The 27951-nt window shown below is 41.8% G+C and overlaps 1 protein-coding gene across 1 annotated transcript; it reads left to right on the top strand.

The window, feature by feature from the left end:
• Positions 1 to 2: 2 nt before the first annotated feature.
• On the top strand, positions 3 to 27936 carry chd2 (chromodomain helicase DNA binding protein 2). The gene is made up of 39 exons (XM_030792583.1): positions 3 to 536; positions 885 to 995; positions 5562 to 5796; positions 6594 to 6680; positions 7232 to 7293; positions 8080 to 8199; positions 8623 to 8790; positions 8968 to 9104; positions 9250 to 9475; positions 9811 to 9911; positions 10082 to 10123; positions 10349 to 10518; positions 10714 to 10838; positions 11009 to 11225; positions 11307 to 11396; positions 11620 to 11810; positions 13562 to 13750; positions 13922 to 14081; positions 14232 to 14384; positions 14925 to 14996; positions 15436 to 15585; positions 15781 to 15929; positions 16194 to 16290; positions 16378 to 16470; positions 16588 to 16758; positions 17767 to 17936; positions 18023 to 18064; positions 18342 to 18481; positions 18640 to 18778; positions 18976 to 19126; positions 19241 to 19360; positions 19575 to 19697; positions 20289 to 20429; positions 20612 to 20728; positions 21115 to 21293; positions 21912 to 22011; positions 22096 to 22294; positions 22569 to 22818; positions 25785 to 27936. The coding sequence occupies exons 2-39, from the start codon at positions 934 to 936 to the stop codon at positions 26086 to 26088; spliced, it is 5442 nt and encodes a 1813-aa protein (XP_030648443.1). The 5' UTR covers positions 3 to 536; positions 885 to 933; the 3' UTR covers positions 26089 to 27936.
• Positions 27937 to 27951: the final 15 nt, after the last annotated feature.

Here is a 27951-nt window from a genome sequence, read left to right as displayed (position 1 = left end):
TAAATGGAGAGAACGTCAATCAAAGGCTTAGCTCTCAGAGCTGGGAAGGAGCTCTAGATGGCGGATGAGCCTTGGGAAGGGGAACACGTCGAGCCTCGCTGGGCTCTTTCTAGCACTTCTCTCAAACTTTGACGAACTTTTCGTTTCATACGGAGACCAAAATTAAAACGTTCTTTTCGGATTATTTCGTTTCGAAAAGTGTAGACGTTTCTGTGTTTCTTTTGTTATATTTTCTTTCGTTCTGAAGTCTAGTGGTGTAGTGTGGATGCGCGAGTCGTTGTTTTCCCTGCCTTGCACTGGCGGCCATGGCGCTCCTCCATTTTTAGTGCGCTCAGCCTGGCACTTTAGACCCTCGAGTCGCTTAGTTAATAGCCGTTGTCCTGCCAGTGCTATCATTTTTATTTTCAAATAATATTCCGGAATAGCATTTAAACGTCGTAGATATATATTTTTTGTTTTTTATTGCTACAGAAATAAATCGTCTTTTTTTACGGACGTGAAAGCACTACTCATTTATCTTCCTGTCTATGGAATAGGTATGTTTACATTGTATCTTTTTGTATTTCATGTGTTTTATTTTTAAAACGATTTCTTTAATCGTCCTTTGTCTGATGACGCAGTAAGAATTTATGGATGTGACTCGCTCTGTGAATCGCTTTGAAATGCTGTTGGCATATGGTTATTTTACATTGATTAGAATTGAGCAGGTGTCATTTAATTATCGATGCATAATTGTTAAATGTTTTTCTTTATATTTTTCTCTAAATGTCCGAAACAATGCTGTTCTGTTCTGTGTCGCAACGGCAAGGCTTTTGCTGTCCTTTTAGCAAAAGCAGGCGATTGAGACTTGCATGATGGTTCACCTTGCTTTCAACTTTTGACAGTAAATACCAGGACATAAGATCAACATTAACAAAAGTTCAAGACATAACCATGATGAAGAATAAGAATAAAAATCAGGAAGATGAAACCTCGGCACAAAGCAATGCATCAAGGTACGAGCTTTAATATTTTTTTTCTCTTTCTTGACATCTGTCTTGATTGTTTACCTTGACAGGCATGGTTGATCACCTGTACACAATTTTTAGCCACAATTTCTACGATATGTACCCGTTTCAGTTGATTGACCTTGGGATTCTTAAAAGCCACACCCAAATTTTTTGCTAGCATTTCTAAAACTTGCGACCAGGCTTTTGGGCCCGACTAAAGCATCCATACCCAAATTCAAACCAATCACAAGTGGTCCTCGATTCAGTTTGGACTAAGATGTGTATGCTTACTGTATATATTTTGTGTTTTAGTGACAATGTAGAATGACCTTGCCTGATTAGTCCGTGCTGCATTGCACCATTTTACATATAACGTTAATGTCTTTTAGACATTTTTAAAATTTTCTCATCCCACGTGTGAAGATCTGTTGTTTTCATCGATATTTTCAGGTCGTAGTTGTGCAGTGACGTTATGGTTATTGCATGTACAGACAGCTGAATGTGATCGTTGGTCTATGTATGTAGTTTTCATTGATTAGTAAAAGTACACATTAGAACGTAAAACAACGTGTATTGTGAAATCAGGTTGTATTTAAATTGAATACTCTGTGAAAGCATTTATCATTGGATTTTATGGAACAGAGTTAAGTTACTTGCATGGTGTTTGGGCCAGTGTTAGCAACCTAATTAGTTTTCCCTGTTACAGTTAAGTAACAAATAAAAATGTTTTTTTCCTAAGGACTTAAACAACCATTCTTAACATTTAAGAGTGAAATGATCATATGCACACTCCACTTAAAGAACATATTTCTCTGCCATAATTGATTCCTTAATGACTTCAGTTGGACCATCAGTGGTTGATTTTTCTTAAAAATAACAGGTTTCAATAAATGAATTTCAGCTCACTGTTGACTGGACACTGATGTTATGACGTATATTAGCTCTGATGAGTTATTTGTAAATCTGTATTCCACTGGGATGCTGTGTTCATCTAATTTAAACTACTATCCCCAGTTTTATAAATGTTAATACCTCCGTTTTAATGACTCAGTTATGAATGTTGCTAAAACAACATCTGATGTGAAACCTCTCCCGAAGAGGAACCTTAGTCATTGTAGGCATGTGCTGTACAGTTTAGAAGTTCTTTCAGTATGGGGCCACACAATTAATTGTTTATTTCCTATTGAACATTTCTTCAGTGACAGTCAGTCTGTTAAAGGACTCACGGGATACTACAGACACAACACACATGATTGTTAATGATCAGTTTATGATCTAATAAACAGTTCACTTTGAAAATAAACAAAAAAAATGTGTATTAGGTTCTTTATGGTGTTATATTATGACACAACCAGGATTTATGGTAAATAATGTAATGTGGCATGGTAAGTATACATATCTGATGATCACATGGAGTGTTCAAATGAAATGTGAAAATTCTGTGGAAATGTGCTTGAAATGTAGGCCTGTGTCCTGTCTAGATAACTTGATGACACTGTGTTTTGATATTTGTGAAATTTCAAATCATTTATTTTGAAAGCACTTTATGGGAGAGGTCTGTTTTGACCAGATTGCCGTTTTAACAGTTTAAAGACCATGAGCTTGACACAGTATTTCACTGACGTATTCCTAATGATCAATATGCCTTTATTATGAAAGAGTCATTCATCTTTGTTTTAATACAGCAGTTGGATGGAGCAATGCCAGTCATGTTCAGAGTGTGGCATAATTGTGGAGTAGCCAGTATCTCTTATTTTACAGTTTGTTTTTACAGCTTTCCAAAGGGAGATGTTAACTGTAACGTACATAAATTTATCAGTAGGATTGGTTCTGAAATCCAAGTAACACTGACATGTCACCACCAAACAGCTTTGAAGCTTATGGAACTCTGAGGATCAGGAATGGGTAAAGAGTGAGATGATTTTGTTTAATGTGTGACAACAGTGTCATATCAAAATATGTCCTGTAAACTAATCCCCTTGTGTCAGATAGTTATTCTAATAGATGACTGTCCATTAAAATTAACCTTAAATGGTGGATGAATGGGGTTTGCACAAATGCACAGATAAATAGGAAGCGCGACACACAAAAATACTAAATTGGAGTGGGACAAGACTGTATTTTCAGTGTGTGCTTCATACTTTCTAAGTGTTTCATAATTAACTCTTTTACAAAATGAAAGATAGATGTATGCACTTGCTGGTTACATGAACATTATGTAATTTTCTTGAGCCTATCAGGTATATGATGCAGTGTTGAAATCATGACAGATTTGCTTCATTGGTGTAATGCCTGTACTTTTACTTAGTTTGTGGCAGCCATTTTCTAAACACATTTATTAATAGTCACAACGGTAGGACGTTTAATATGAACATTTGAGTCATGTATTAATTTATAAAGCAGCAGACAGTGCTTTCTTTTAGGAGAAACCTCCTCCCATGATCATAGAGGGCCATGCTGTTACAATCTGTGATCTGTTTCATTAAATGGCTGAAAGTCCACTTCAAAGTCACAAAATGGCTCTTGCTTTGAGCTGCATAGCTTGTATGACTTGCTGCATTACATAGAAGGCACTTTAGAACTACAGGAAGGGAAAGCAGGAAGTGCTTCAAAGGTCAGAAGTTTGGATTGTGAATTTTGATTGGCTGCTCTGTGCCTAGCAACATGATAGCCAATAGCAAAGCAGCCTAGAGAGTGGTACCGCCTATGTGTGATGTCACTTTCAGTGAAAGGAAAGCATGTCTTGCTACCCTGCTTTGTCAGCAACCACCATGCTTTCACAAGCAGACAGTACAGAATGAGTAACTTGTTGGTAGTATGTGGAGACTTGAACCTTTCATTGTGCCTTACCATCACCGTGTGTCAAATTTTGACAATGTAACACCTGTCAAGACTTAAAAAAAATATCTTATTTGATGTTGCATTTAAAAAAAAAAAAAAACTTAGGCCAAAATCTTCAAATCATTTATTCCCCCAATCACTATGCTTTTATTTAAGTAGTGAATAATTTGAGATGATATACTCTAATAAAACATTACATCCTGTTTTATTGCTGTTTGTATAATGCTTTCATTTGTCCAATGTATTCAAGTTGGTTTTATCTTTAAGAGGTCCATTGGTAACATTTTGAAATTTAAGATGAAACATACCTGTCACTTAACATCATTGTTAGGCAGGTTATTGTTCTGTTCCATTTTGGCTACCACATGTTTGACCATGTAAGGTAGTCCAAGAATGTTCTATTTCAAGGCCCAGACTACCAGCGTAAGGTCGGGTAGGGGAAGGCATTCACACCCCATGTGGTTTATAGAGGGTACTGCACTAAATCATAGTCTCGGTTCACGGTGCAACAGTCAGACCAGACTTAATATGGCATGGGCCCATTATGTAATTCCCTGACTCCACTAAATACCATGTGCTGCCAGACACATAGCTCATAGAGGTGTGTGGGCTGTTTTTAATGATGAATGATTCTTATTGGTACTACATCACTGCTGTTAAACATATGTAATTTCACTGAAATGTAATTAGATGTATTAATTGTTTTGACATTCTGCTGTAATCATATTGAAGGTACCTTTCATTTTCCATTACTAAATGTGATCATTGTAATAAAAGTTAAGTTTTTAATTGTATTTTTGTCTTTCTCACTAATTGAAAAGAATACAGTTTATCTTAAATCTTATTTGTTAATGGACTTACCTTTGTTTTACTTTCAAACAGTAAACAAAATCAGAGTATTCCTGAATAAATTCAATTCACCAAAATTCAAATTTAAATTCACCACTCATATCTTGTCAGCATCTGTGTTCTAGATTACATAGAAGAGGCTGTAGTGTCCAGTGTTGAAGCTTTTGTCTTTTGAGAGCCTAGCAGGCAATGTATTGCAGTATAGCAACCAGAGACATGGAGTTAACCACGTAGCCATTGTGTCTAAAGAAACTGGTGTAACTTGCACATCGTGACACAGCCAAAAGCTCTCCATACCTGTTCTTCTGGAAAAGGCAGGCACTGTGGGAGTTTCAGGATTTTACTGAAAACACAAAGTGGTCATAGTATATGAAATGAAGAGCAGGTAAACGGCTTGTTTTATTTTTTTTTAGGGTTTTGTTTTCACTCGGATTGGAACTCATATGACAACATTAAGATTTCACATTTGTGCAATGGGTGGAAATTCAATCAAATTTTCAACATTTAATCTCACTGCTCTCTGTAGGGTCAAGTGAAGCCATTACGCACATTTATTAAATGAAGACTTTTTGTTGCAAGCGTCAGCACAGAAAAAGAGCTAGCCAATTTCAAAGTATTTCATCATCCTCTTTGAAGCATTGCTACCCCATAGGTGGATTGTATGTTTGTCTTAAAACATAAAAGAACAATTATTTGTTGTGTTACTAGATGTTATCATTTATAACTGATTAAATTTTTTGATGTCTTCTATTCACTTGGCAATGGGGTAACAGGTTACGCTCGTCATTACCATGCAAGCTGAAAGCTCTACTTTTTTGTCCTCTTACTTAGAGACAGTGCTGGGTTCTGTGGTCTGAACATTCCCATTTTTGACATTTTTAGCAATTCAGCCTCAGAGGAGTCAAACCGCTCGGGGTCAGAATCTGGGAGTCAGTCGGAGAGCGAGCAGGGCAGTGAGAGAGCACGATCCCACCATTCGGAGTCCAACAGCACATCTGACTCTGAGAGTCACTCTGAGTCGGAGAGCGGGTCCACTGGGTCCAAATCACGGCAGGTCTCCACAGAGGTCAAAGACAAACCAGTTAGGAAGAAAGACAACTTGGCGGATGTGAAAAAGGTAACGAGTACAGATAGGCAAGGTCTTTCACGCTCCAAATCAACATGAAATCAGTACCTCTATTAAACACTGGCAACTTGAGTGAGATTATATGACCTTTCACCCCCATCGCAAAAAAAAAAAAAAAAAGAAAAGAAACATAGAATGTGTGGTCTTTGTCTTTATTTGAACTGCTTTTGTTGGTACATCACATTTACTCAAAGCTAATCTCTAGTTAAGATAAGGATTTAGCTGAGAAGTCTTTGCACCCCTGTCCCACATCAGTAAACTCAAATATCTAGAAAACTACCTTGTGTCATGCCTTGCTAAATTTGATTGTTTAATAATTCTGGATTGCTCATTTTTGGTAGAGCAATCACATATTTTATGGCCAAGTTTGACCATTAGGTCTTATTACTGAGTTTGGAGCTAATATGTCATGTGCTGCCATCTTGTTGTCTGCTGTCTTCTAGGAGAAAAATGGCAGCAATGGATGAGAGAACTCAGAATTAGGTCATTTCCATTACATAATCTTTAATCTAGTTTACTGTGCTGTGGGCTTAAGAGGAAACCTGCTCTCTAAACACTCTAACCTTTTTTTTAAGAGCCTTAAATTCAAAATAGTCTTGACAGAGCCTAGAAAGGCAAGGCAAGTTCTTTTTTAAGATACTTGGGGAATTCAGCTGTCATTTTAAGATGGCCCCTATAATATTGAGATTCCTGGTCTGTTGCATAAATGGTAAATGGTAATAAGACATCAGACAGGCAATGAGATGCACAGACGTCCATTTAATTACTAGTTTTATGCATAATTACAGATGTGGGAAGAGCATCCAGATGTCTATGGTGTTAGGAGATCTAATCGCTGCAGACAAGAACCTGCTCGTCTTAATATAGGAGCCGAGGTGGGCCAGTCATTTTATACTTTGACAAACAGGAGTCTTTCAGGAATGCTTTTTTGTTTCATGAATGAAGTGTTTTCTAATTTTACGCTTTGAGCACCTGAGCCATCTCTGTAGTAATGGTCACAGGGAGATGAAAAGGTGTGTTTAGGGGCACTGCCAGCTAGAAATGCTGCATATTGGTTTATAGACAATAGGTGAGGGGCATCAGTACATGAGGTATTATAAACACCACCTTGTGTTTGAATGATTACCTACAGGATTCATCATTGCGCCATCTGGTGGTTGATGCGTCTGATGCCGCATTCGCCTTGTTATTTTAGTCGAGCTGCTCAACATTTTTTAGGTTTTGTAATTATGGAATAAAATAAAAGATCCAAGCTCAGTACACACATAAACTGAATATTTTACATCTGTTGCAGTGTGTATTATAAACTAAATTGACTGGACAACAGTAAGTGCTCCATACAGTGTATGTGTATAAGACTATGAAAGGATGTATGAATTAGCTGTGTGAAATACAACTGAGAAGAGCTTGTTCTACATATTTTCAGGGTAGCAGTGAGTCAGAGAGTGAAAGCCCTAAAAGGAAAGGACCACGACAGAAAAAGAAAGAGTGAGTACCAGTACACCGGAAAAAATGAATGGATGTCAATTGGTCACATCACTTATTCCCAGTGTTAAGGTTGACATTTCATATGTTCTCATGGTCATTTTTCTGTGTGTTTACCATCAATTCCCAAAAGTGTGAAATTGCAAATTATTCTTAATCCTCAGCTTTAGAACACATGCCACATCTAGTTACATTCCATGTGTCAGGTTTGTTTACAGTTAAAGGCATACTGCACGAAATGCAATTATTCAGTGCTAAACATATATCTAACTTATATATGTACATTTGTATGCATTTAGATTACTGGATGAATAACAGACTCTCTCATTTAGAGTGTTGTATTTTAGAATATTGATTGTATTTTTAGAGGACAGGTGATCTGTACAGTTCAGAATAGACAGTTGTACAGATAATCATATGAATATGTAGGATTTTCTCAGTATGTATGGCCTCACATTGCATGCATCATATTTTATTTTTCTGTTTCAGGCAGAATGTCTTTTGATCAAAGAGCACAGCTCACTTTTAATTTGCTGCTTGTTTCTGTGTTTACTCATTTTGGAGTATTGTGCTGTGTCGTAATCGTAACAGAAGGATGCTTCTCTACACACTCTTATGGCTTTGACTTTAGGTTTAAGGCCACAGAGACACACACAAGTCATAAGCCCCTCACCTTGCTAATATGGTTTGGCTTAGGAGCTGACTCCTCATCGAGGGTTTGGTAAAGCATAGTAAGAAAAGCCTTTCGAGGCCCAAAAAGATGAACCTGTGGTATTTCTGTGTTGAAAGTAATACCTGGAAAGATGATGACTCAAATGACGAAGAGGAAGATGAGGATGAGGAGGCCAGCAGTACAGAGAGTGAGCAGGAAGAGAAAAAAGTTAGATCCAGACGACTTCCTGCCAGAAGGTAAGAGTGTAGTGAAGCCCGGCCTTCAGACAGCTCCTCTGATCACAGCCACTTGATCACGAGCAACATATGATCAGATACAAGTAGTGAAAGTGATGTCCACAGAGTGCCAGATTTCCCTCAGTTGTCTGTGTCTAATCGTTTGCAGTGTTTGATATGATTTTGGTGATGTGGCTTTAGCCCTTGCAGCCCATAGTGGTTGGTCTGATTGTAGTCGTGTGAATGCATTGATGTATAGTGAAATGAATGTTTGTATTGCCGTTGAAAGCTGTCTCAAGGCCGTTGGCTTGTAAGTCAGGCTGTTAGGTGTGCATCCAACTCGCGACACAGCCTTGAAGGGACAGAGAGCCAGAGTGGCTTCGTTATAAATCCTGCACAGTCTAAGTGTACCTGGCTGTCTCTTTGTGTTTGATATTTTCACAGACCACAGACCAAAACAGCTTCAGCTAAGCAGCAACAGTCTCAAAAAGGACGAAAACAGAGAAAGCAAGAGTCATCTGAGGAAGACGAAGATGATGATGACGAGGATGATGATGATGAGGAAGATACTCCAAAGAGACAGACACGACGCAGGGCAGCTACCAAAGTCAGGTACGAGTCAGTTATTATACATAGATCGCAATTTGACCCACATGAGCTATTTTCAAAGGAAAAAGATACAGTTAATCTAACCCAAAATGTATGGGATTTTTTTCCCTTCTCGTGTCCTCTGCTTTATTGAACAAATGATCACATCTTATTGTAACTCTTTCTGCTGTGTGACTGTAGTTACAAGGAAGACCAAAATGACTTTGAGACCGACTCTGATGACCTTATTGAGATGGCAGATGGAGGTGAAGAACAGCAAGATGATGACAGCGAGACCATTGAGAAGGTCTTGGATACCAGAACAGGCAAAAAAGGAGGTGAGCCAACCAAATGTTGTTGTTGTTTTTTTTTTCTCTTACCCATCTCAGAATTCTTAGTTCTCAGACATATCACATGTGTAGCACAAATAGGTCTGATTTTGAGAGGATATGAGTTGTGAATTCTGTCTTTCCTTGTTCTCAGCTTCCGGGGCAGCTACAACACTTTACGCCGTGGAGGAGAATGGCGATCCGGGTGCCGATTTTGACCCAGCCAAGGATGAAGGAGAAACCCAGTACCTCATCAAATGGAAAGGGTGGTCCTACATCCACAACACCTGGGAGAGTGTCGACACCCTCACCCAGCAAAAAGTCAAAGGGATGAAGAAACTGGAGAACTTCAAGAAGAAGAATGAAGAGCTCAACCTATGGTAAATGATTTTATAGAAACTTGATTAGGGTTTTGAGATACAGTGCTGATGACGCATCCAAGATGACGTCTAAAATGGTAACGTGATGGAACTAGTTCAGTGTATTTGCGAACATTTATTTGACCCAAAGATTTTTTATTTCTTTTTTTTTGAAAATCACCCCTGTTAATATGACAGCATCAAAATATGATCTTTTTGTACTTTGAGGGAAAAAAGGCTAATAAAACAGCTGGCTTCTTTCCTTGTTCTCATAGACTTGAAGTCGAGAGAGCTGTTTGCCCTCTCCTCCAGACCAAGACATTTTAAGCTACATGGCATTGTGATTTTGTTTTCAGGTTGTCCAGAGCATCTCCTGAGGATTTAGAGTACTACAACTGCCAGCAAGAACTGACCAGTGACCTGAACAAGCAATTTCAGATTGTGGAGAGAGTCATTGGTGTGTTTCTCTCAGAAGTATAAAGAGACAGACATGGCTTTTAGTGTTTGATTAAGTGGACAGATCTATGGCAGTCAGTGATTTGTAATTTGGGATAAATTGCTTAGAAGAAATAATTTTAGTAATTTTAGATTTAATATAAGATTTTTCTCTTTATTTCTGTTCAATAGCCATGAAAACGGGGAAATCGCAAGGACCGTCTGATTTTCCTTGTAAGTACAAGCTCTATGAATGGAATGCATTTTTTCCCTCTTATTTCCAGTAACTCAGTGATCTTTGTAATTGCATATCATGCATCAAGCTCTGTAAAAACCAAAACTAATCGTGTCACATTTTATGGTTCTGAGTGTAGTTCTCGCCTCGCTGCAATTTGAAGTAATTACAGTGCTTGAGATATTAAGTGTGTAATTAGTAATTCCTCGCTTTCTGTCTGTCAGCCCATAAAACCAGCTCCAACGAGCCAGAGTATCTGTGTAAGTGGATGGGTTTGCCCTATGCAGAGTGCACATGGGAAGATGGAGCATTGGTAGGGAAGAAGTTTCAGCATTGCATAGACAGCTTCCACAGCAGGAATGCCTGCAAGACTGTTCCCTCCAAAGACTGCAAAGTGAGTCATGCCTTCATTGTGTTATGCGTCTGGAAAACAAGCATGCAGAAAAGTTTCATCTAGTGTTTGTGCTGTGTATCTTGTGATCAGTGGAAACACTGTTGTCAATTTATGTGATGAAGAAAGTATCTTTAATTCATTAGTAATGTGTAAGTTAGTATTTATTTATTTTAATTCTATATTACTCCTCCTCAGGTGTTGAAACAAAGACCTAGATTTGTAGCCCTGAAGAAACAGCCGTCTTATATCGGAGGTGAGAATCTGGAGCTTCGAGATTACCAGTTAGATGGTCTGAACTGGTTGGCCCACTCTTGGTGCAGGTAATTACCACCTTTTCTGGAATTTTAGTTGTTGAATTTTCATTTCAAGAACAAAATGCCTCTGAGGATATTGCAAGCTCATTAAATCCCATTATTGACTAAAATATTGCCATGTACTGTGTGTATGTTGCATGTTAAACCTCTGTGCATATTTACCATTTTGCGTCCAGGTGTAACAGTGTTATTTTAGCTGATGAGATGGGCCTGGGTAAGACCATCCAGACCATTTCCTTCCTGTCCTACCTGTTCCATCAGCACCAGCTGTACGGGCCTTTCATTCTCGTGGTCCCCTTGTCCACCCTCACTTCCTGGCAGAGGGAATTTGACACCTGGGCTCCTGACATGAACGTTGTAGTCTACCTGGGGGACGTCATGAGCAGAAAGACGGTACGACTGGTTGCAAATGCAGAGAATCATAGTGAATGGGCATCGGTTTTGGTTTTTAAATGCTCATTTTTTCCGTGACAGATCCGTGACTACGAGTGGATACACCAACAGACAAAAAGAATCAAATTCAATGCACTTTTGACCACATATGAAATTCTACTGAAAGATAAGGTAAGGAATGTATCTTAATAAGCTGAAGCCACAGCTGGACTTGATTTTTAGTACTGTTCTGATGTCATGTAAAGTCGCGCTTGAAAACACAAGAACAGTGTCATTTTCTGACGCATACAGCAATCCCCTCTTTTATCATACGTGTTTTCTGTTACAAAGTAGCAAAGATAATGAAAGACCATTGTGATGTGCTAACTGTCGTGATTCACCTGCCTGAACGCAGGGAGTTTTGGGAAACATAAACTGGGCATTTCTGGGAGTGGATGAAGCTCATCGACTGAAGAATGATGACTCGCTGCTGTATAAAACGCTGATGGACTTCAGATCCAATCACAGGCTGCTGATCACAGGGACCCCCTTACAGAACTCTCTCAAAGAACTGTGGTCCCTGCTGCACTTCCTCATGCCAGACAAGTATGTCCATTTGTCCCACTGCTCCCAGTTTAACCATTAAGGCCAGATGCAACATTTGCGTGATCCCTTTAAGACCAGGTGCAACGTTTGTATGTTTCTCCCTTTAGAGGCGGATGCGATGTGAACATGTTTTAGATGGTGTCATCGTTTTCAAGACCCATGACCGATGAAATGCATCTTGATTCGCTGAAATACATGTGGGGAAGGCGAAATACTTTGTTTATTTTTTTTTTCCAGCGTGAAATGCTTTTTGTTTTCCTTAGCAAGGGGAGCGCATCAGTAGGCGCTTTCGCACCGGAGGAACTTTTCCATAGTTCTTAGAACTGTTGGAGAAAGTACCCCCTTTTTCGCGTGTTCGCACCGCAGGAACTTAGAACGATTATAGTTCTTAGAACGCTGTTTTGAGGGGCTTTAGCTCCTACTTCAGGGTAGCTACTTTCTCAGCGCAATAGGAACCTTGTGACGTAGGTGTACAGCCATTGGTCCAGACGCAGGTATACGATGATTGCAACTGCCATTTTTAAAGATCCATGCAAAATATAAAGTCTTAGAACGTATTTCATTTAGCTTTTGATATTCATGTCTCAGAATGTCTGGAATTGTAGGAGGAGGCACATAGTTTTTATGTTTTATTTTACCGGTATTTTATATCCCCCAACAATGACCATTTTGCAACGTCCAATGTATATTTGTACATTGAAGAGGTAGCGTACACTCCGCTTCGGTAGGTGCTTGTGTGTCCGCTTGTGTGGCTGTGATCCGCATTTTAACCTAAAATAAGAATGTGTTTATCCAGCTTACGATTTTAGGGCTGCGGCGGGGAAAAAGGGAAGAAAAAAAAAAACACGATGCCGGGAGCAAGCGTCAGGCACAAGCGCTATGCTAGCACCCGAAAAGTACTATGCCCATCAAGTCATTCACTGCTACTGCGGTGGTAAATGCATAAATGCACTGGGAAATTATTTTTTCCATTGGACTGGGTCTATCGCCATACAGTTTTATTTTCGTTAATGAGAAGGCAGTTACAGGTTATCTAATGTGCAATCAATATTTCTGTCATTCAAATTCAATAAAACTCATTGCGTATACTGTAGTCTAGTTTGTCGATTTCTTTTGCCGCAGTAATGGTTCTTTTTTTTTCCTTTTGGAGGTATTTAAAAGGTCATAAAAGTCATTAAATTTTTACTTCAGAAATGTGCAGTTATCCTGGTTAGTCGTAAACAACAGCTCTTAGCTGCTATACCGTCGGCCGGCCTACGTCACTTCAGCGTTCCTACTGGCGGTGCGAAAGCAAACAGAAAAAAGGCCCTAGAACGAATGTAGTTCTAGGGGAAGCTCCACAGGGGGTAGTTCCTATTGAATTAGACCCTAGAACTGTTCGGTCCGAAAGCGCCTAGTGTCATTCCCCTCGGTCAGGTCGTCAGCCATTGTCACTGTCTGAAGCGCAACTTTAGAAACATTTTTGAGGTCCACACGAAGGCTAAGAGACTAAGATGGGCTAAGAGCGCTTTGTTGCATCCAGCCTTAATGGGTTAATGCCTCACAATACAAATGCAAAGTCTTAATGTTACAAAAATGCAAGCAGCTGTCTTAAATAGACAAGGAATTGTACACTTATACAATGTTGTTCCAGGTAACAGATTCGAATTCCATAACGTTAATGCAAATTTGTGCTCAGCTCTCTGTAAAATCCAGTAGCGGGGCTGATGTATGAGCTTGTATAATACCATGACTTTTTTTTCCTGTGGAAGGTTTGAATCCTGGGAAGATTTTGAAGATGAGCATGGTAAAGGGAGAGAGAATGGCTACCAGAGCTTGCACAAGGTCCTGGAGCCCTTCCTGCTGCGCCGTGTCAAGAAAGACGTAGAGAAATCCCTACCTGCTAAAGTGGAACAGATCCTTCGTGTGGACATGTCCGCCCAGCAGAAACAGTTTTACAAGTAAGCCCTCCCACACACATTCTCTGTAATTATATTTATATCATAACACACTCCATTTATATTCGATTTGTGATAAATATGTATTTCTTTTTTTGCCTTGACGACAGACACGTAGCACTATTTAGGTTTTAGACTGTTATTTTGAGGTGGTTTGGTATGTGGTTCTTTAAGGTGGATCCTGACCAGGAACTATCAGGCCCTTGCTAAAGGCACCAGAGGCAGCACGTCCGGCTTCCTCAATATTGTCATGGAACTGAAGAAGTGCTGTAACCATGGTTTCCTCATCAAACAGCCAGAAGACACAGATGAGAGTCCACAGGAGCACCTGAAGGTTTCAAAGTCCACATCCTCACATGAAAGAGTTTCACATCAGAATACATGATGGATAAGCAAACAATGTTTAACGTAACACCTAACATTGCATTGCCTCATTTTGTTGGAAAATGGAGAAATTTCAGGATTGTCTCTGAATGTTTCCTAGGCTCTGATTCGTGGCAGCGGGAAACTGGTGCTCTTGGATAAGCTTCTGACAAGGCTGAGAGAGAGAGGCAATCGCGTCCTCATTTTTTCCCAGATGGTCCGCATGCTGGACATCCTGGCTGATTACCTAGCCTTTAAACGCTACCAGTTCCAGGTATGTCTATTCCTACACCAACCATAGTGCCCTGCGTGGTTGCAAACATCAATTTAAAGTGTTTCATTTCAAACTAGTCTCTTCAGGGCCTATGTACACCAAACACTTGTCCTTTTCAAAATGGATATACTATAGCTTGATGCTATAGTATATCTTTGTGATAGAAGATTTGTACTACAGTCTATGCTGCTGTGTCTTTGCACTGGTTTGGAGAGCAGTGAAGCCTACATGTTAGGGGCAGAACTGCAGTGGACTCAGGTGTAAACAGGATCAGATGTCCAGTGTGCAGACTGGCAGCACTATTTTTATCCGTCTGATATTTTTGATGGCCCCAAACCAGCGTGGCTGTAGGGCAGGGACAACTTCCCTCTTAATGCTTTAGTGTACTCACTTTGCTGCTTTATTACTTGACTGCGTAGTTACTAGGATCTTCAACGGAATAGTGGCCATGCACTGGTTTATAGTCAGCTGTAGCTAGCTCTGGTCTGACAGCCCAGGTGAATCGCCAATCCTGATGTGTTTTGTTTTCTCTCTCTTCAGCGCTTGGACGGATCCATTAAGGGAGAACTCCGCAAACAAGCACTGGACCACTTTAATGCGGAAGGCTCAGAGGTATGTATTCAAACTGCTGTCTGTATTTTTGCATGCAGCCAGGCTAACTAGCAGACATGCCGATGGTTGAGAGATCTTTTTTTACCGCAGCTGACATTGTGCGTCAGAGCTCAGTTGACGTGCACTTCACCAGGCTCGTGAAATGTTAATGTTTCGTGCAGTGTGGGAAAAGCCAAAGCCTCTTGTCATGATACTGTAAGCTGGTGAGAGGCCTGTAATTATGTCGTCAACAAGAGATCTGAAGAACTGTTTGGTGTTGCTGCGGTACAACCATGCGTGGGCGCGTATGACGCTGTCTCAAAGTTGGAATGTTTATAACGTTTATGTTCTTGCCGGTGGTTTCTCTTTGTCCCAAAACTCAGGCGACTGCCTTTGAGTGTTGTGGTGTTATAACTCTGCTTTGTCCTGAGGCCATGTTTCCTCTCTCCGTTTGTCCCAGGACTTCTGTTTCTTGCTGTCTACTCGGGCTGGAGGCCTGGGCATCAATCTGGCCTCAGCAGACACTGTGGTCATCTTTGACTCCGACTGGAACCCTCAGAATGATCTTCAGGCTCAGGCCAGGGCTCACAGGATTGGCCAGAAGAAACAGGTAAGCAGAGCTCAACCCAGGAGGGCCAGCAGCGCAGAACTCTGACACTGCAGATCAAAGCTTCTAGCAGTCTGTTTATTGCATGAGTGAAGTTTGATCAGGACAAGAACTGTTGTAGAGATGGTGTCTAAATGTTGCCAGCAGTCTCTGAACGAAACTATCAGATTGAGGAAATGGTTCTCCTTTTCTGTGCAGGTGAACATTTACCGTTTGGTGACCAAGGGAACAGTGGAGGAAGACATTATTGAGAGGGCTAAGAAGAAGATGGTTCTGGACCATCTGGTGATTCAAAGAATGGACACCACTGGACGAACTGTACTGGATAACAGCTCAGGAAATTCAAAGTGAGAACATGGGTTTTATTTTTATCCACAAATTAGGGTGGCAAAAAATTGATACAGAAACGGTCATAGAGGAGGTACACTCCTCAAAACTTGAAGTTTTTAAAAAACTATTTTTTCGTGGCTCATTAATTTATAAAGAGAATTTATGCTGGCACTGAGAGTGAAACAATGAAGCATAGATTAAAGAATATTATGTGAGGGAAATTCCGTATACAAAGGCAGATTTTTGTCTCATTTTAACTATTTATTAACTACATATTTCAGTTCAAACCCATTTAATAAAGAGGAATTGACTGCCATCCTAAAGTTTGGCGCTGAAGATCTGTTCAAGGAACCTGAAGGGGAAGAATCAGAACCACAGGTATTTATGTCCCGGACTCAGATAGAAACTTAGCTGCTCGCTTTTCGTATGTAAAGTTCCACTCTGAGACACTGCTCTCTTTAACAGGAGATGGACATTGATGAGATCCTGCGACTGGCTGAAACCAGAGAGAGTGATCAGGGATCCAGCGCTACAGATGAGCTACTGTCACAGTTCAAGGTATACCACATGACACAGCAGCTCTCAGCCTGGCCCTCACCAAATTTTCATCTCACTGTCTCATCTGTCCCGATCCTCTATCTGTCTTACCAAGTGCTGCCTGTGTATCCTGTTAAGGTGGCTAATTTCACCATGGATGAGAACGTTCCAGAACTTGAGGAGAAACCCGTTAGGGATTGGGATGACATTATCCCTGAGGACCAGCGTCGGCGGGTGGAGGAAGAGCAGAAACAGAAAGAGATGGAGGACATCTACATGCTTCCCAGGAGTAGAAGCTCCAACAAGAGGGTGAGCAGCCCAAGGATGAGTTCCTCTTAGAATAAAACTCATCCTTACTGTGACAGTCATTACTGAGGGAAGCAAAGGGCTTTAAACCAAAATTGGTGGTTTCAGTAAAAAAGAGCAAACTTCATGACTCTGATGCATAGTTATGTACCTAGGAGTAATAGTAAGGGCAGCAGAGGGCCATTATATCACTGCGAAACACTAGTTTATGACAGATATAATAATGTTCTCTTTATTACGAGGTAGTTTAGAGCTTAGTTACGGTGCTCTAGTGAGGTTCTAGATGTAGTCTCTGGGCACAGGTTACTGTGTGCGCACACACACACACACACACGCACAAAGTTTCGTTGAGCCATGATGTATCTGTGTAACAGATGGCTTTCTGAAGTGGTCCTCAGAGTCTTCATGCTTTCGTCCTCTCTCATGCTCTGCTGCAAACTACGATACGCTAGACGGGCAGTTATGACTCATTACGTTTCATAGCTTTATGCTCAGTCCCCTGTGATTGAATCGTGTTTGAAGCAACAGCATCAGCAGGTTTGGTAATGACTCTTTATGTTTTATAGCTGAAGGTAGGCCCTGGGAGGGGGGCGGGGGGGGTGTTACAACATGCTCATTATTTTGTGCTGGAATGAGAGATGAGAAATGAAAAGGAATATCCAGCCATCACCGTCAAAATCATATTGTTCCCATTTCATATTCTAGTAGTTTTATTAAAAGTGATGTTGCTCCATGAGGTGAAAATTACTGCGGCTACAGTGTTTCCCCAAGGGTAATTCAAATAACTAAGAACTTGATTCCATTCTGTGAGATACATTTACTGAGCCACTGATCTGTGTGTTTTATTTGGCTGTGTATCTGAAGGCTTTGTGTGTGTGTGTGTGTGTGTGTGTGTGTGTGTGTGTGTGTATCCAAAGGCTTTGAGTTTGTGTGAGTGTAGTGTGTGTGTGTCTTGTATGTGTGTCCCTGTGTAATACGCCTATCTAAAAGTAAAATGCTTTTGTTTTCTAGGCACAGGCTAATGACAGCGACAGTGATGTGGGTTCCAAGCTGAAGCACAGATCTTCGGGTTCAGACAGTGAAACCGACGACAGTGAGGATGACAAGCGGCCAAAGAGGAGGGGGAGACCCAGAGCTCGGAAAAACAACGTGGAAGGTTTCACTGATACCGAGATTCGCAGGTAAGAAACTGCACAGCTCCCAGTCAGTCAAGATATTTCATGCCATCATTGGCAGTCCATTTATACCAAATGCGTTTTCTCAACAGGTTCATAAAGGCATACAAGAAATTTGGAGCACCTCTAGAAAGGTATGCACTTTATTTTTTAAAATGATGGCAGTAGACAGACAGATTATTGCTGATAGCAATGATTAACTCATGATTTATTATAATTATTTTTGCTTTTTAAAATGACCCAAGTCACTTATCTAGATGCATACAGTATACAGTAACATGTAAGCCACCACCAAATTATGCACTGAGCTTTGTAGAGTTCACTTTTTTCTCTTTGTGTGCCTCATTGTTAGACATGAGATTTACCCAGTTTAGAGACGTGTTAAAGAGGTCTTGGGGTTTTCACTGACAGGTTGGAGGCCATTGCCCGCGACTCTGAGCTTGTGGATAAGTCCATTGCGGATCTAAAGAGACTGGGAGAGCTGGTCCACAGCAGCTGTGTGGCCGCAGTGCAAGAACATGAAGAGCACATGAAGGAGAACCCCGCCGAAGGTTCAGATATTTCTGTTTAGTTCTGTGTTTCCACTGAAACTGATGAGAGAATGCCTGAGACGTGGCTTGAATTTTTTATTTTGGCAATGGTTATGGGAACTTCTCCTAACATTTGCTGTATTTTCACTCTTTTCCCCCCCCCCTCTCCTGTCATGTAGCCAAAGGTCCGGGGAAGAGGCGGGGTATTAACATTAAGATCTCAGGCGTACAGGTCAATGCCAAGTCCATCATCCAACATGAGGAGGAATTTGAGCCTCTTCACAAAGCTGTGCCTACTAACCCATCTGAGAGAAGCAAGTAAGCAGACATGGTCTCTAGACTGACCCTGTACACTTTTATAACAAAGCACAGAATAAACTTTTCAAATAAAAATGTGAAAACATATTTTGTTGAAGTGCAGTTTAAGTTACACTTGTCATTTTCTCAGAACAGTGTTTTTTGACAGATGTGACAGCTGGAAGAGCAGTTGTTGACCTCGTCTTGTCTCTGTGCAGGTTTCAGCTGACCTGTCGTGTAAAGGTGCCTCATTTTGATGTGGACTGGGACGTTCAAGATGACACTCAGCTTCTACTGGGAATCTATGAGCATGGCTATGGCAACTGGGACCTCATTAAGACCGACCCTGACCTGAAACTGTCCGATAAGGTACACACAGCACAGACAGCAAAGGTCTCTTCAGGTTAGAACTGTTTACCAGTGTTGTTGTCAGATGTAACTTGAGCAGTCCTGTTTTTTTTTTACCCTTGTGGAAATATTTAGATTCTTCCAGACGACCCTGATAAGAAACCCCAGGGTAAGCAGCTGCAGCTTAGAGCTGACTACCTATTGAAGATGCTGAAAAAGGAACAGGAGAGTAAAGATTCCTCAAAAGGAGAGGAGGTGAGTTGGGAACTGCCAGCCACACGGAGTGCTGAGATGGGTTCAAGTGTGTGGAGATGCTGCTGTTCCTACCAACTGGACAGCTTGTAGTGTTCAGTGAATAATGAGCATTCAGTAATCTGCTGACTAATGATCTGGACGGACTGACTGTATGTGCTGCTCCCATAATGAGCCATTCTCTTGGCTCACTGACTCTCTGCTTTTTGTCAACTAGACCGTGGTGAAGAAGAGGAAGCCACGTGTGAAGAAAGAGAACAAAGCTCCCAAAGATGAACTGGCCAATGAGATTTCTTCTCCCCGTCTCTCGGACAACCCCTCAGAGGAGGGAGAGGTGAAGGTATGCTAGCAAAACCTCAGGCGTCATATTTTCATACTTTCATGATTTCATTTATCCATTTGAATGGATAATTGAAGTAGAGATGTTGTGTGTGATGCCGAATCAGATAACTGTGAAGTTAGCTCAAACAACACGGCTACATTCCCTGATCTGTTTCTTTCATAGATTGTGCTAGTTAAGGTAAAGGGCTGACTTACAGGATAAACTAGCCACATTGATGAAACTAGTGGTCAGTGCATTCACACTTATACTTGTGTGAAATGTTGAGTGCCCTATATGGCCACAAAAACATAGGATAGTCTTTGAAGATTTATCATACTGTACAGTAATTATTTTAATGGCAACTGGAAATGCCTGAACGAACTTGATACGGAGTCCTGGATACGTTTGAATGTTGCTCTCTAGAAGGGAGAAGAGATTTTTTGTCTTTTTTGCATGGTGAAAAAATGTGTAGAAAATGAAATCTTAGTCTACAAATGTCAAGTCAGCCAACATCACATTTTTATTATCATGCACAGAAAATATGTGAAGTTATTCTGATTGAATATATGTCACCAAGACCCATGGTTTTGTTTTCACCTCTTTTAATAGGATGATGGAACAGACAAATCTCCCACAAAGAAGAGACAGAAGAAAAAGGATAACAAAGAGAATAAAGAGAAACAGGGAACTCCCAAGAAAGAGAAAGATGGCGACAAAGACAAAAAACGTTCCAAGCCCAGAAAAGAAAAGGTATTTTTGTCATTATCTTTCATACATTATTACATGAGAATGAAATTCCATTCTGAGAGCCATGCATATCTGTCAGAGAGAATTATGTACCTAATTGTAGATTTTGTGTTAGCGGTCAGAATTGATCTTTCCGCCAAAGTAAATATTTTTCCCTAACAAAAACTGTTGTTTTACTGTCTCAGACCAAACCAGGAGCCAAAGGGAAGAAGTCTCAGGGCCCTGTTCACATCACGGCAGGCAGTGAACCCATCCCCATCGGGGAAGAGGATGATGAACTGGATCAGGAGACCTTTAGCATCGTGAGTGTTAGAGATTCTCTCTGCTGCACAGCTCCATTTTACACTCTTTCTTTGAGTGGTATTAAAAGACAGAACATTGCAGCATTTTCAAGTAGACCTCTCACAAAGCATAGAGATACTGGAACATTTGTAGAAGCAGTTTGTCGGGCTTATACTGTGAGTCAGCTTTTTGTAATGATAAAAGTTTTAAATAGAAATAGTTGCTCCAATTTTTCCCCACTCAATTCACAGTTGACTGGAGGCCTTATTTCCTAAGATATGCATCATAATGTTACACGTTTTGCTCTCATTTTCAACCGGAAATCTGAATGAGCTATCTTTAGCTCATTAACTCATCTATAATACATCTGAGGGAGCTGTGTCTGTGTGTGTGCACGTGTGTGCAGTGTAAGGAGAGGATGAGGCCGGTGAAGAAAGCCCTGAAGCAGCTAGATAAGCCTGATGAGGGATTGTCAGTGCAGGAGCAGCTTCAGCACACCCGCACCTGTCTGCTGAAGATTGGAGACCGCATCACAGAGTGCCTTAAAGCCTACAACGACCCAGAACACGTGAAAATATGGCGAAGGTAAAATGAGCTGCGCTCGTACACTGAAGTCACTTTTAGTCGTTTTTTTATCCTTCACTAGCGTGGTCTGACCCTAGAACGTCTGTAGACTGGGAACTGATGTGTTTTGTGATAGCTGAATTTCAAAATGTCAACTTTCTGAAATGATCTTAAAGATTTTGGTGTCGTGTGTTATCTTTATAGCGTGAACAAACGGGAGTATGTGAAGTTGAGATATGAACATGATTGCGTAAAACTTGATAATTTCATCATTTATTTATGAAGCTGTATGAAACATCAGTATGAAGCTAAGAGTGTGGGTGGATGCTGAGGAATGTAGACAAAGAAGGAAAGACTGTATACAGACGACCACTCTGACTAAGTAGGGGGAGCTTGATGAATGTGCCTGTTGTAAGCAAATAGAATTTTATAAGCCACTAGAAAGTACTAAGTAAGCAATTCTATGAAAACATGTTTGATATTGCTTTGAAAAACAAGCACTGATTTGTTTCTGGACTGCGCACTTTGCGCGATTTCACTGCCAAATACCAGAGTCACTGTTCCATCCTCCCATGCCTTCCATTCGCAGACTCTTATTCACATACACCCTTGCTTTCTATCTCTCTTTTTGCGTGGCAGAAATCTCTGGATCTTTGTGTCCAAATTCACTGAATTTGGGGCGAGGAAACTGCATAAGCTCTATAAGATGGCTCAGAAGAAACGCTCACAGGAAGAAGAGGTAAGCTCTTGAGCCGTGGTGTGGAGCATTACCTCTCCTCCCTCTGTCGTGCCACACTCATTTTCTCCTCTGTGCTCTATTTAGAAAGAGCAAAAGAAGAAAGACGACCCTGCCAGGAAAAAAACATTCAGACCAGAACCTTCGGGTTCCAGTCGAGACTCCACAGGGACTATTCCTCCATCGAAGCCCCATCCACCCGTTTCCCACCCATCTGGGCCACCTTCCCACGGCCACCACAGAGAGCCTTATAACCAGCCAAACAAGAGACACTTTCCCAATGACGGTAAGATAGGGGGTCTGCCCATAACCTTTTAACCTTTCAGAAGTAGAGTAAGATAGCTTCTCCTCCCTACTTAATTATTTGGCTTCCAATTGCGCTAGCTGGCTGCAGTATGTGGGACGCCCCTGATTGGTACAGTTGGTAGAGTTAGGTGTGTTAGTGCTAGAACTAGAACAAAATTCTAGAGAAGTGCAGCATGCCTGTTTTACTCTGCTGTTGCTCAGCAATTCATGTGCCATTTCATTTGTCCCTTTGTGTGTTATTTTTTTGGATGTAGATCGAGGAGATTGGCAGAGAGACCGCAAATATGGTTACTCTAGCAACAGTAACCAGTCTTGGCAAGGGGAGCGCCATCACCCCTATGACCCTCACAGATATAAAGAACATCACTATGGCGACCGCCGTCCCCACGGAGATTCGTACCGTAGCTCTGGTGGCTATCGCAACAGTGGCTCGCCACGCAAACGCCCCTATGACCAGTACAGCAACGACCGGGATCACAGGGGACACCGTGACTATTATGACAGGTAAGCAGAGTTTTACACAGTACTAAGGAATTGATAGGCTCTGACCTCTGTTAGAGACAAGTGTGTGTAATGGAGCTGCACTGCACACTGCACACAGCACAGAGTTCTAATGGAGCTCTTTACATGTATTAAGTGGAGTTTATGCTCCGTGCGCCCAAAAGTGACGTCATTGCCGCTGGCGTGCGGTGCGCTTTGGTGTCATTTCGGCTAGTCGCACACCTCCCAATTTTTGTGACCTGGCGCTCGATACGTGGCAGGCGCAAATGCAGAATGGATGAGCTGGAGGCACAAGTCTGCAAGCAGGTTCATCTCTGCAGACATCTCTACGATCTAATAATGTGGGAGCATAGGGATTACCAGGTGGCACCTGAACTCATGGAGGGAGATTGCTACAACAATGTGGGAAAGATGAGACGTTCTGCAGAAAACTGTGGAAAAACCACCACGATCGCTTTGTGAAGGCCAAGAATCGAGCACAAGCATGAAGTGGTGCCCCAAGAGGAAACAAACTGGTGCCAGTTTTAACAGAGATGGGATGGCTTTCCAAGCTTGTCAAACATCCAGAGACGGAGACAGACTCCATACGTTTATCTTCACTCTCACATGCCACCTCGCCACCTCTCATCATCCCTTCTGAAGTCATTATTTCTCCAATTAGACAAACATCGGACATTCCGCCATCTCCCTCTCTTACACTGCCCCTGGATTTGTCCATGTTGTCATGCGTCTCTGTGCTTTCACCTCCCCCTAGTTCATCAGGACGAAAAAGGAAGTGGAGTACAGGCGAGGGCCTAACCAGGAGGTTAGAACAGTTGCATGAGAAGAGGAGCAGCTTCATGTAGCAATACGGAGAAGACAAAGAGAGGGAGCGGGAGCGAGAGAGTCGCCAGCAGCAGGACACACCACAGGCACGGTTTGCCCGGGTACACTGTAAATCACCCACGGCTGCCATCATGACATGTCATACTTGTCATGTCCATGGTTAATATTCCTTTGGAACACTGGAGATGTATTGTGGGTACACCACAATGTTGTTGCTTATGATAAAACTGGTGTTTGCTCACGATATGTATGTATGATTTTGTCTGAGTTAACCCACCACATGGATAGTAAGGAATGAAAGACACAAGGGTACCACAGTAAGCTAAACATCACTTAATTACACATTTAGGAGTAATCCACAAAGTATTAACAAGACCAGTTTAGTTCAGGCAACCACTCCGAGTGGCATTGTCCTGCCAGGCTACAAGTCCTTGTGTTGTTAGGAACACTGCAACTGCAGCATGGGATGCACGTATGGTGGAGAGTCTCCCAGGATCTTCCAGGCTGTTGTCTCCTGCCACAGGCCTCCTCCGCTCACCAGGCAGAAGTTCACCCGTTGCTGCTGTGCCATCTGTGAAGTTGGGTCGGATGTAGTGGCACTTTGGAGCATCTGTGTGTGCAAGCATGTTGTGAAGGGCAACACAGGGCTTCACGACATCCACAGCCTTGTCTGGGTAAAATTCAGTGGGCCGACCCAGAATCTTCCAGCGTGCAGCCAAGACACCAAAGGTGTTCTCAATGAACCTCTGGGCCCTTGAGTGCCGGTAGTTGTATATCTTCTGTGCGTCATCCAGATTTGCACCTGCAAAAGTGAAAAATAATGTTCTTGTAATGAGACTGAACAGAAGTTCAAATGCAAGTGTAGGTGCCATAATTTATGTTCAAAAATGTTAGATTTAAGTTTATTACCTGAGCATGGCTGCATTAAGTTCACATGCAAAGAGAAGGCGGCATATCCCAGGAACCCATGGGGAAGCTTGGTGTTGGTGCCAGGCAGGTTCACAGGCTATGGCAGTTCAAGGGTGTTCTGCAGAATTTGGGATCCAAAACGACTACTCTGGAAAATCCCCCTGTCACTCTCGCGACCGTATGCTTCAGTGTCCACCATTGTGAAACAATAGTTCGCATCGCAAATGGCCATTAGCACGATGGAATTAGCATCTTTATAATTGAAATAATCACTTCGCGCATTCGGTGGAGCTCAAATTGCATCATGTTTTCCATCGATGCACCCTGAACAGTTGGGAAAATTAAACGCTCTCCAAAACCCATGTGAAATATCTGCCCATTGGGTCCTGATGGTCAAGGGCACAAAGTTATCTTTGAGTGCCTGCCAGATTGCTGTACACATCTCAGAGACGACGAGGGAGATGGTCATCGCTTCTGGTTTATAGCTAGCAGGGACATGTTTCTGGCTGCTTCCAGATGCCAGGAGCCTTAATGTAACTGCTAGTCTGTCCTGTAAACTGACTGGGCTGCAGTGGGGTCTTTTGTGTTTTATAAATGGCTTGATCCAATGGAGCAGGTCGTCAAAACAGTGTGCAGACGTGAAAATAATTGAAGTGCATCTCTTCTTCCAGAACTCTGATAGGTTTCATGAGGACATGAATTCTCCCCCGACATGTCTGCATTCATGCAAAGGACAAACAGACCACCTTCTTTTGCGTCGCTTTTTAGCTAATAAGCTAAAAACAACATTTCCTCCTCCTCGAACGACTGCAACACCATCTCGTCCGCCACTGTGTTTGTTTGAATGATGTATTTTCTTTACATTGCTTCTTCTAATTGCTGTTCCAGCGGTGTAGATTGTATTTTTCTCAGCTGTGACACCTATCGTTTAGGAGAAGACTGCAGTGAGTCAAGTGCCCCCAGGCACGAGTATAAAAGGTCATGGCGCTGTGCTCACGTCAGTTTGCGCGCGCAATGGCCAGTGCATCAAGCATAACTGTGCCTTTAAGAGTCAAACCAGGTGACCATTACAGGCACCTGACCAATGTTTGGTTTGGTCACATGGTGCTAGAGGATACTTTTTATGTTCTTGTAAATGCCTTGGGTATTTCAGTCATAATCAGAGAACACATTTGTAGATTTTTGAGTGGTCTTGCAGGGAGCCTTTTTAAAACTTTGCCGCTTTCTTCCAACAGACACCCAGATGCAAAGAGGAGACGCTCTGATGACTTCCGTTCCCCAAACTACCACCAGGGAGGAGGAGGAGGCGGAAGTCATCCTCAGGACTTCAGGAGGATGCCCGATCACAGAGTCCAGGGAAACCATGGGCCTCTGGGCCCAGAACACTACCGACCTTTCCATCCAGACAAACCCCCTCCCCTGCTTGATCCCCGCTCCCCCCAAGCCCAGAAGTCCCCCCACGACTCTCGCTCCCCTCCCGAGAGAACTGCTGAACAGAAAGTGGCGATGGACTTCAACTGGAACAACAGAAAGACATGAGATCTGGGCGGGCGGAGGACGAGACAGGACCTTCTCGTCACACTCTGGGGACAGTGTATGCTGCTAGAGGACTTGGTCTGGCAGGGCTGTGCGCAGCACCTCGCAGGTCAAACGTTTATTCGACCAGCAACCACCAAACCCCCTCCACCGCCCAGTCAGAGGTTCTGTGAGCGCCCATCACCACTGTAGAGAATCCATCCTGTGGAGCATTGCCAGCCCATCGCGTCCTCATCCCTCCCCCCTGGGTCTCTGAGACAGGTTCACTGTCAGCAAACTGTTGTTTGGGTCGGGATTTCACGACATGTCAGAGCATAGTTAGTCCTGTGGACTATTATGTAGGTGAAGTTGATGAAGCCAATAAGAATGACTGAGATAAGATACATGAAAGTGCCTCGAGCGTTTGGCCTTTTGAAGCATCGGTAGATGAGGGAAATCTTTCCCAAAGTAAACATTATTTTTGTGTTATTATTGTTCTTCTTGTTGTTGTTATTATTATTATTATTATTGTTGGTTTGTTTTGTTCAAAATAAGAATCTCTTGCAAAAGTAGCCTTCATGAGAAAAGTAAAATGATTGTATTGTCAGTTGCACCTTTATTTTTTTTCACTCTTTACTTTTGGACTGTTTGAGACTATCCCACTTAAATTTGACAAGCCTGCCCCCAAAGATTGGGATGAGCCCACGTTGAAAAAATGAGTGAAAATGTAAAAATCTTATTTGCCGTGGAGGTCTGTCTGTAATGCTGTCAGTACTAAGTGAATCTCTGGTAAGTCATGTAACAATCAGTTGGGCTGCTGAATTGACCTAAATTTGTCCCACTGCAGTCCCTGTATCTCCTAGCTGCTGTGAGTCTGCTTATCCTCTGATAAAGTCAGTAGCCTGACGGAACAGGCCTTTACCCAACAGTATTCCAAACCAACCTGACGATAATGTTTAGAACACTATAATTGCTATTATATGTAAGCTATTTTCCTCTCTGTCTCTTCCTGTTGTAAATTGTGGCACCATTTCAATACACTGAATCTCTGCGGTCAGTACAAGTGTGAGAGGTACTGCTGGATCTTCAATTGCACTAAAAACACAGTACTCTACAAGACTTTTGCTTTATAAGTATTGAGTAACAAGGAATAATGAGATGTTTTTGAAATCTTACTTTTGTTTTGTTATATTTGTTTCTCCCCATCATGTGTATTTTACTGAGACATGTTTAAATCTGATAAAAATGCATTGTGAATGGATATAACCATGTAGAATGAATGAATGACCCAAGCTCTATGGGGTCGCCTTGTTCCAGTGCCAAATTTCAGAATGGCGACCTGGGATAATCTTTTCATTGATTGTGTTTTGTTTTTTTTTTTGTTTGTTTTTTGTGCTTTTCCCATTTGTGCCTTATTCTTGTTTCTATTGGCATACTGTGTGAGTTGACAGACATTCAGAGAAACTCAACACAGAGACAATGCAGTATTAACCTGGCACGCTCCAATTGGATTTATTTACCAGGATGGGTTTGTACAACTCATCAAGACGCTTTGTCGAACGATCGGCGATGTGTGGGGAACAATGTGGTTTTGGTGTTTTTCGATCCCAAAGGATTGTGATAATGAACTCCACTGCACAGGAGAGTAGGCGTCTAGCTTCTGTTCAGAGGAATGAGGGGGAGTCTGTCATGACGGAACTGTTCCCTCTGACTCCATTCTCCAGCCTGGAGTCCTCCGATTTGTGTCATTCTTTATGGAAAGCCAAGTGAAAATAATTTATATTTGTGAAAAGGAAAGCCACTGTTCAGATGAATTGTACTGTACATAATGTTTATAGACCTCTATGTATTAAACTTTCCTACGTCATGGAAGATGTTTGTCTGATT

Source organism: Chanos chanos, chromosome 2 (assembly GCF_902362185.1).
Source record: "Chanos chanos chromosome 2, fChaCha1.1, whole genome shotgun sequence".
Lineage (NCBI taxonomy): Eukaryota > Metazoa > Chordata > Actinopteri > Gonorynchiformes > Chanidae > Chanos > Chanos chanos.
The sequence above is the reverse complement of the archived record's forward strand: the minus strand, read 5'-3'. Positions and strand labels throughout refer to the sequence as shown.

What these genes read in the sequence shown, in the direction of transcription:
- chd2 (XM_030792583.1), top strand. Translation starts at nt 934, where the DNA reads ATGATGAAGAATAAGAATAAAAATCAGGAAGATGAAACCTCGGCACAA. An exon ending in AGGGCAGCTACCAAAGTCAG is followed by an intron (nt 8,791 to 8,967) that starts GTACGAGTCAGT and finishes GTGTGACTGTAG; the next exon opens with TTACAAGGAAGACCAAAATG. An exon ending in TTTGGAGCACCTCTAGAAAG is followed by an intron (nt 18,065 to 18,341) that starts GTATGCACTTTA and finishes TTTCACTGACAG; the next exon opens with GTTGGAGGCCATTGCCCGCG.